Source organism: Saimiri boliviensis, chromosome 13, assembly GCF_048565385.1.
Source record: "Saimiri boliviensis isolate mSaiBol1 chromosome 13, mSaiBol1.pri, whole genome shotgun sequence".
Lineage (NCBI taxonomy): Eukaryota > Metazoa > Chordata > Mammalia > Primates > Cebidae > Saimiri > Saimiri boliviensis.
Window position 1 is genome coordinate 54506471 of NC_133461.1, and position 9328 is coordinate 54515798.

Consider the following 9328-nt stretch of genomic DNA (forward strand, 5'->3'; position numbering starts at 1 on the left):
CCGTAGAGAGCTCGAAGGATTAGATGTTCCAATCACACTGGGGTGCAGAGGGATCGTTGCGCTTGGTTAGATTGAAAGAGACAGTTGGAATTGTTCTTGGAACTGTGCTGTTCCTGTGTGGAGACACAGTCTTGGAAATAGTTGCCTTTTTGTACCACTCCACACATCTTTCAGCTAAAACACCACAAATACTATCCTGACTGTGTGCAATCTTATCTTTTTCATTTAATTTTGGAGGGATAGGGAAAAGGGGAATTTGTCCTCCTAGGACCATGCTAGTGGTGAATGGATGAATGGATGGGGACCTCAGGATCTTGTATCCACCTAAACTTCAAGAAGACATGGATAAGAAAGAAAAGGATAATTTAAAATATATTTTGGCTGGGCTCAGTGACTCATGGCTGTAATCTCAGCACTTTGGGAGGCTGAGGTGAGGGGATCACTTGAGGAGGGGAGTTCAAGACCAGCCTGACCAACATGGAGAAACTCTGTCTCTACTAAAAATACAAAATTAGCTGGGTGTAGTGGTGCATACCTGTAATCCCAGCCACTCTGGAGGCTGAGGCAGGAGAATTGCTTGAACCCCGGAGGTGGAGGTTGTGGTGAGTTGAGATTGCACCATTTCATTCCAGCCTGGGCAACAAGAGTGAAACGCCATCTCAAAAAAAAAACAACATATACACACACACACACACACACACACACACACACACACACACATGCATATATACATTTTTTGAATATATATACATTTTTGAATGTTTATATACACATTTTTAAAACATATGTATTAAATGACTATAAGTATTCAAAAATATATTTAAACATTCCTTTCCCTTCTTATCCATGCCTCATCGAAGTCTGTGTTCATGCAGCATCCTGGGGTTTCCATTCCTTCATCCATACGTACACATTTGGGTGAATGAATAGAAAGGCTGCCTCACTGTCTTTCAGATCAATATATGAGCAGTTTTGCAAGTTTTCTATGATCTTCAGTACCCATATTTTCTATTTTTCTTACTATAAACTTATACCTCTTATGTCAGTACTGGTGTCTAGAAGAGGGTAGAAATACTTTGCTATCAAAGACACTTGGTGGGCCTGGCTTTACTTCTGTGAGCTATATCATAAAGGGTCCAGTTACTAAACCAGAGCCACTTAGCCTGCACTTTCATCTGGGTGCAGTAACTCCTGCCAGTCCTTTCCTGCCCCTGCTGTTTTGGATTATGTGAGGGCAGAGGAGGGCTGTTTCAGAAGACACAGGGCATGCAGTTGTCTCGGAGTCACTGGCTCAGACTGAGATTAAGCTGAAAGCTGCACAGTGTCAGAATGATTGTGATTCTCTCTTTGTAGATATTTACACTTTATGGGAAAGCTCTTATTATGTCAATGGCTGGAGTTTCAAATCTTCATCAAGATGCCTTTTTTGGGAGGGAAGTTTCCTGTTCTTTCTTGGGCAGCTAGAATCCTTGCCAGTGCATTCCCCACCCCATACCTGCTTTGTCTCCCTACAGGCTGTCTGAGACATGTCACCTGGCTTTGGTGGAATGCATGTTTGTTTCCATATACAGGTTCTTGAAAGTAAAGCTTGTATGATGGAAACCGTTGGAGTTTGCACAGAGACCGGCCCATGTCTCTGTTTGGTTCTGGGTTTTGCATATTTGGAGTCTCGCATCTTGCAATAAATACACGACTTTGATAAGCTGCTTGGGTCACTCAAGGGCTAGAACAGATGATCTCTTGTAATCAAGATGGTTTAAGTGAGTCCAGCCATCTGTTTCAGCTTGGCACTCTCAGGGTAGCTATGTTGGCCGTGTCACCAAATTCCAAACCCTTAGCTTTGCAAGGTCAGCTACTCAGTATCATCATATTCCAGAGCAAATCAGGCTTTGGGGGTCTGAGTCTCAATAATCGAACTCACAAGAGGCTGAGGGATAAATGTGTCTCATAGTGTCCTTGTGAGGATTAAATGAGTAAGTAGATGTAAAACTTAGCTCTGGCCAGGCACACATGGTAAGTGTATTGTAAATGTTGACTTTTCTTTATGCTGGGACCTATCAAATGTGGTAGATGCAGCACAGGATAAACACCAACAAATATTTACTCTCGGTGGCTTCCTCCCCTAGGTTCCAGAATCCACACACAGCACCATCCTTGTATCAGCCAGTCAGTCACAATGTGATAAATAGGTGTTCCTATTTATTCACCATGTGATAAAAAAACGTGTTCCAGTCCTAAGGATGCAACTGGCCCACACTCTTGTGGCAGCTCTCTGGGATCTTTTTTTTTTTTTTTTTTTTTCCAGCAACGGGGTCTTGCTTTGTTGCCCAGGCTGGAGTGCGGTGGCTATTCACAGGCACCATCCCACTACTGATCAGCATGGGAGTTTTGACCTGCTCCGTTTCCGACCCAGGCTGGTTCACCCCTCCTTAGGCAACCTGGTGGTCCCCCACTCCCAGGAGGTCACCATATTGATTCCAAACTTAGTGCGGACACCCAATCAGCATAGCACACTGCAGCCCAGAACTCCTGGGCTCAAGCGATCCTCCCACCTCAGCCTCCCAAGTAGCTGGGACTACAGGCACACACCACTGCAACCGGCCTCTCTGGGCTCTTGATCAGTGCAAGAGGCCCTCTTGTTTGCTGATTTTATTTGGCAGAGAGGCTGGACCATGTTAACAACTATGTTCAAAGTGCTTAGCTTCTGCAGATGGCTGGTCCTAGCCATTTTATGTTGATTTCTTGTTAATGTCAACTGTGATTGATATTGATCATAGAATGTGAGTTTCCCCATGAGCTACATCAGTCAGCTGCCATGGCACAATGCCTACCAATGAACGCTCACCGCCTGGACTGCAGGAAGAGTCATGGTGCTGGGCTTGTCATGTGGGTCCAAAGAATTTGGTGGAATTTGCTCTAGTGCTAATACTTAGCACAAAGCTGTGCCTGTGGCCTGGAGGAATGCTCCACTCCCAATTTTTGTTGTGCATTGAATGGCACCACCCCCTCCCATCCCTGCCTGTTGAGATAACTAACCAAACTCTTGGGAGACAGGGAACAGAGCCCTAATAATCTGAGATATTAGGCTGGTTGCATTTCAGCAAGAATAGGGAGTGAGGAAAAGGTCTGGAACACAAAATGATCAGTCTTCAAGGAGTAGAGGGAGTCTATCCTCCTCTCCTGGGCTGCATGGCAGTCTCATCTAGTGGTCTGCAGCAACATGATAGAGGGATGGGCCATTACTCTCCAATATGATCTCAGGAAACACAGGCCAGGACTGGTGGCTCATGCCTGGAATCCCAGAACTTTGGGAGGCCAAGGTGGGTGGATCACAAGGTCAAGAGATTGAGACCATCCTGGCTAACATGGTGAAACCCCGTCTCTACTAAAAATACAAAAAGTAGCAGGGCATTGTGGCACGTGCCCATAGTGCCAGCTACTCAGGAGGCTGAGGTAGGAGAACTACTTGAACCCAGGAGGCGGAGGTTACAGTGAGCTGAGATCACGCTACTGTACTCCAGCTTGGCAACAGAGTGAGACTCTGTCTCAACAAAAAAGGAAAAATCTTTTCAGATTTGAGCCAGAAAGTCAATCAACTGTACAAACAGGTAAGTCTTCTCTCAGTCTCGGTATAATCAATGTATCTGAGGAGGGGGTTGGGAGGGATGTAAGAAATCTCCAAAGGTGCTCTATTTTTCCTTGTCATAAGATCCACAGAGGCTAACTGGGTGCTTGTCCCAGGGAGCAAGGTCAAATCATCAGTCGGAACGTGCCAGAGCAGGCCAGGGCACTCCTATAATCCCAGAACTTTGGGAGGCTGAGACAGGTGGATCACCTGAGGTCAGGAGTTCGAAACCAGCCTGGCCAACATGGCGAAACCCCATCTTTACTAAAATTACAAAAATTAGCCGGGCATGGTCGTGTGTGTCTGTAATCCCAGCTACTCAGGAGACTGAGGCAGGGGAATCGCTTGAACCTTGGAGGCAGAAGTTACAGAGAGGCAAGATCGCACTGCTACACTCCAGCCTGGGTAACAAAGAGAGACTTGGTCTCAAACAAAACAAAATAGAACAACAACAACAACAACAACAACAAAAACCACATAAAAATTATCCAGGTGTGATATCATGCGCCTGTAGTCCTACCTATTCAGGAGGCTGAGGTGGGATGATCCCTTGAGCCTGGGGAGCAGAGGTTTCAGTGAGCTGAGTCAGGCCACTGCACTCCAGTCTGGATGACAGAGGAAGACACTGTCTCAAATGTGCCAGCGCAGCTGCTCCTGCCTCCTGTAGCTGTAAGACTTCGGGGCGTCTGTGGCCACTCTCATTTTTCCTAGTCCAAGGGGACCCTCTCTGCATCTTCTCTCCAGCATCTGAGTTGTGTCGCTGGAGCCAAGGCCAGTCTGCTCCTCTGCTTGCCCCTACACTGGCTGGGGAATAACATTACTCTCTGGCCATGTACATGGGACTTCCTGCTGGCCGCAGCAATAGAAGTGCCTGCCAGCAAGGACAACGAAGAAGCGCAAGGCTGCTTTTGGAAAGCAGGTAGGGTCGCATAGCAGGGTTCTAAGCACCAAGAACCGTGTGACCCACGTTGCCACACTCCCATGTCCTCCCTAAGGTAATGTAAAAAGGGAGTTCTTCAAAGTGCAGCCCTTAGCATCTGCATCCATAGGCAAACACCTCCTCTGCATTTATTAGATAGCAATGTGGCAGTTTTTAAGCTGTTGGCTCTCAGCAGAATCCCCCCCACTCTGTACTTCACCCTAATGTTGGGACAGGGGTCTGTGCCCTCTATTTCTCTGTCACCACCAGAAGCCCTGGTGGCTTTGCCTATAGAGGACACTAGAGGGACACTGATAGGCTGAAGCGGGGAAGGATTTGCCTTTTCTCATGTTTCTTGCCCTTGCTGTCATTGTCACCACAGCAACAGTACTTCACCTTGGCAGCAACCGGAAGCTGATTCCAGTAGACAGAAGTTCCGGTTTCCAGTTTCTCCCACGCTGGCCAACATCAGAGGCACCAGCCCCAGTCCAGCGACTCCTTCAGCTCCAGATCCTAATAACCCAGCCTCCTCTTCTGTTCCGCCAGTCCCAGCAGGGCGGGGTCGCCGCCTCCTGCAGTCACTCTCCTTTCTGCATGTTCTCGCCTCACCTTTTCAGTACTCCAGAACCTGTTTACCCGATGGCTATTGTATATGTATTTTATACGTATATTGTATATCTCTGTTAAAATTATGTAAAATAGCATGGCTTCTCTCTTTTTTTTGAGACAGAGTTTCACTCTTGTCGCCCACACCGGAGTGCAATGGCACAATCTCGCTCACTGCATCCTCCACTTCCTGGGTTCAAATGATTCTCCTGCCTCAGCCTCCCGAGTAGTTGGGATTACAGGCTCCCACCACTATAGACAGGGTTTCTCCAGGTTGGTCAGGCTGATCTTGAACTCCTGACCTCAGGTGATCCACTCGCCTCGGCCTCCCAAAGTACTGGGATTACAGGCATGAACCACAGTGCTCGGCCTAGTTTGGTTTTTAATAGTGACAAATATGGGAGAATATAAAGAGAGTAATACTTCCTTGTTTCACTCCCTAATGTTTTTGTAGTTGTCAAGAGTTGGTGGGGGGTGGGAAGAACAGAGATGTCATGATTTGCCATCTCCTCCCACCAATGAACAAGACAAGATTTATTTGTTTATTGATTAATCAGTTACTTTTTTCAACAAACCAACTATTTAACCCAATAGCAGTAATGTGCTTTTAAGAACATCATTCATCAAATTAAATTAATGTTCTTCATTAAAATGTTATTGCTTTTCGTGGTTTTGTTTACATTTTATAATTACGCGAAAGTTATAAAATATGGGCTTTATACCTAGTTTATGTTTGTACTGTCTTTTTTTCTTTTTTTTTTTTGAAACAGAGTTTTGCTCTTGTTGCCCAGGCTGGAGTGCAGTAGCGAGATCTTGGCTCATTGCAGCCTCTGCTTCCTGGGTTCAAGCAATTCTCCTGCCTCAGCCTCCCGAGTAACTGGGATTACAGGTGTCTGCCACCACGCCCAGCTATTTTTTTTGTATTTTTAGTAGAGACTGGGTTTCACCATGTTGGCCAGGCTGGTCTTGAACTCCTGACCTGAGGTGAACCACTTGCCAGGCATGGTGGCATGCATCTAGTAGCCCCAGCTACTCAGGAGGCTGAGGCAGGAGAATCACTTGAACCCGGGAGGCAGAGGTTGCAATGAGCAGAGATCGCACCATTGCACTCCAGCAGCCTGTGTGACAGAGTGAGACTCCATCTCTTAAAAACAAAAAAAGGTGGCAAAATACACTGAATATAAAATTTTACCATTTTAGCCTTTTTTTTTTTTTTTTTTGCTGTTGTTGAGATAGGTTCTCACTCTTTCACCCAGGTTGGAGTGCAGCGGCCCCATGTCGGCTCACTGCAACCTCGGCCTCCTGAGTAGCTGCCCACAGGCACACACCATCACACCTGGTTGATTTTTGTGTTTTTGGTAGAGGTGGGTTTTTACCATGTTGTCCAGGCCACTCTTGAACTTCTGAGCTCAGGCCACCCACCCCACTCGGCTTCCCAAAGTGCTGGGATTATAGGCATGAGCCACCGCACTCGACCCATTTTAAACATTCTTAGGTGTACAGTTTCCGTGGCATTAAGTGCCTTCACATCTTTGTGCAACCATCACCACCATCCACCTCCAAAACTTTTCCATCATCTCAGACTGAATCTCTGTACTCTTTAAGCAATAATTCCCTATTCCCCCCATATTAGTACGTTTTCATACTGCCATGAAGAAATTCCTGAGACTTGGTAATTTATAAAAAAAAAAAAAGAGGTTGAATGGACTCACAGTTGTACATGACTGGGGAGGCCTCACAAACATGATGGAAGGCAAAGGAAGAGGAAGAGCATGTCTTACACGGCGGCAGGTAAGAGCCTGTGCAGGAAAACTGCCCTTTAGGAAACCATCAGATCTCGTGAGACTTACTCACTATCACGAGATCAGCAGGGGAAAAATCCACCCCTGTGATTCACTTCCCTCCCACTTGGTCTCTCAGATGACACGTGGGGATTATGGGAGCTACAATTCAAGATGAGACTTGGGTGGGACATAGCCAAACCATATCACCCCATTTCCTTAGTCCCTGGTAACCTCTGTTCTACTTTCTGTCTCTATGAATTTGCCTATTCTAAGTGTCTCATAAAAGTGGAATCATATAACATTTGTCCCTTTGTGTCTGTCTTATTTCACTTAGCATGGTGTCTTCCTCAAGGTTTATCCATGTTGTAGAATGTGTTAGAATTTTCTTCCTTTTTAAAAAATTTTTTTTAGATGCAGTCTTGCTCTGTCGCCAGGCTGGAGTGCAGTGGCAGGATCTGAGCTCACTGCAACCTCCACCTCCTGGGGTGAAGTGATTCTCCTGCCTCAGCTTCTCGAGCAGCTGAGATTACAGGTGTGTACCACCACACCTGGCTAATTTTTGTATTTTTAGTAGAGACGGGGTTTCACCATGCTGGCCAGGCTGGTCTGGAACTCCTGACCTCATGATCCACTCACCTCTGCCTCCCAAAGACCTGGGATTACACGTGTGGTCCACTGCACCCGGCAGAATTTTCTTCCTTTTTAAGGCTGAATAATCTATTGTGTGGAGGCACCCACATTTTTTTTACTCATTCATCTATAGATGGACATTTGGGTTGTTTCTACCTTTTCGATGTTGTGAATAATGCTGCTATAAACATGCGTGTAAATAGGTTTTTTCTCTCTTTCCTTTTCATAAATCCCTTTAATTCTGGAACTCCTAACGGGCAGATGAGAGCTGGATGGATCAAAATGTGGTCCCAGAACTATCCCAAACCTTGCTTTCCCTAAATACTTGATGTCTCTTTCTGCTCCTATTCCTCAAATAAGAGTCTGTGTGTTCTGGGAACAGCACCCAGAGAAGCCAAGTTCAGCGACTGATGCATGTCACTGCCTGACACTTCTGCCAATGGCTGGAGTGAAGTAGAGTGTGAACTAGTGTCACAGCACGACCCACAGGAGCCCCCAGGAACTGGGTGACAGAAATTACAGCAGGTGTCTAGTGAGCAAAAAGTCTTTGATATTTTGAGACACCATGGCCTTAAGGGATGAGGGACGGGGTGAGGGCTTAGCCCTCTTCAGGATCAGAAAACGTGACTGACACTGAGCAGCTAGTGTGATTGGTTCTCAATAAGCTTTTTTAAAAATGCTGGAAATAATCCATCCTGATTTGTACCTAGTTGCTGAAAATGTGATCAGCCTTCCCCAGATGGAGCAAATTATTTGCTATTAAAAATTCATTTGATCCGGCGGTGACGACCTACCCACGAGAACATGCCTCTCGCAAAGGATCTCCTTCATCCCTCTCCAGAAGAGGAGAAGAGGAAACACAAGAAGAAACGCCTGGTGCAGAGCCCCAATTCCTACTTCATGGATGTGAAATGCCCAGGATGCTATAAAATCACCACAGTCTTCAGCCATGCACAAACGGTAGCTTTGTGTGTTGGCTGCTCCACTGTCCTCTGCCAGCCTACAGGAGGAAAAGCAAGGCTTACAGAAGGATGTTCTTTCAGGAGGAAGCAGCACTAAAAGCACTCTGAATCCAGATGAGTGGGAAACCATCTAAATAAACACATTTTGGATTTAAAAAAAATTCATTTGAAAATCACATGCTAATCATCATATCTTCATTATCAGCTTATCATCTACCCCAAAAAGTTGAGAATAAAATGAAACATGGGAAAAATTTTCTGTTTTTTGAAGAAGAAAACAGACCTTTTTGGTTTCTCTGAGTAAATGGTAGAGCTGTGTTCAGCAGGACAAGGTCAGTGTGATGAACATTTTTAGATGAGATCAAAAGATGCACAGACAGTGGAATCAAAGCTTGCGGTAAAGAGCACTTCCAAATGAAGTTTTAAATCTTTTGTCAGGCTTCAAAAGGGTTCCTGGGTTGTAGAGTGCTGGCCTTTGCTGACATTAAGAACCCTGATAAACTTGGAGTAGAGGAATGACATGTTATTTTGACTGCTAAGTCTCAATCATACACAGCAGTCACCTCCACACTGTCTGCCCTCTGTAGTTCCTACAGGCCAAGGTCCCTGTTTATAGGCATTTGCAATTCTGCTCCTTAACTCTTGCCCACATCTGCTGGTCAAGTGACCACTCTGGAAGATTCCAAAGCTGAGTATGTTCCGGGGACAGTTGCTAGCGATTAAGCCAGTAATCAACCCTGAGTAATCCTCTTAGTTTGTGACTAAGTGGTCCCCAAGACCAGCACTGTGAAATGGGGACAGA

The 9328-nt window shown here is 45.8% G+C and overlaps 1 protein-coding gene across 1 annotated transcript; it reads left to right on the forward strand.

Moving 5' to 3' along the window:
• Positions 1-8346: 8346 nt before the first annotated feature.
• LOC120361673 (small ribosomal subunit protein eS27-like) lies at positions 8347-8655 on the forward strand. Its single transcript, XM_039463841.2, has one exon. The coding sequence runs from the start codon at positions 8369-8371 to the stop codon at positions 8621-8623; it is 255 nt and encodes an 84-aa protein (XP_039319775.1). The 5' UTR covers positions 8347-8368; the 3' UTR covers positions 8624-8655.
• The last annotated feature ends 673 nt before the right edge of the window (positions 8656-9328 follow it).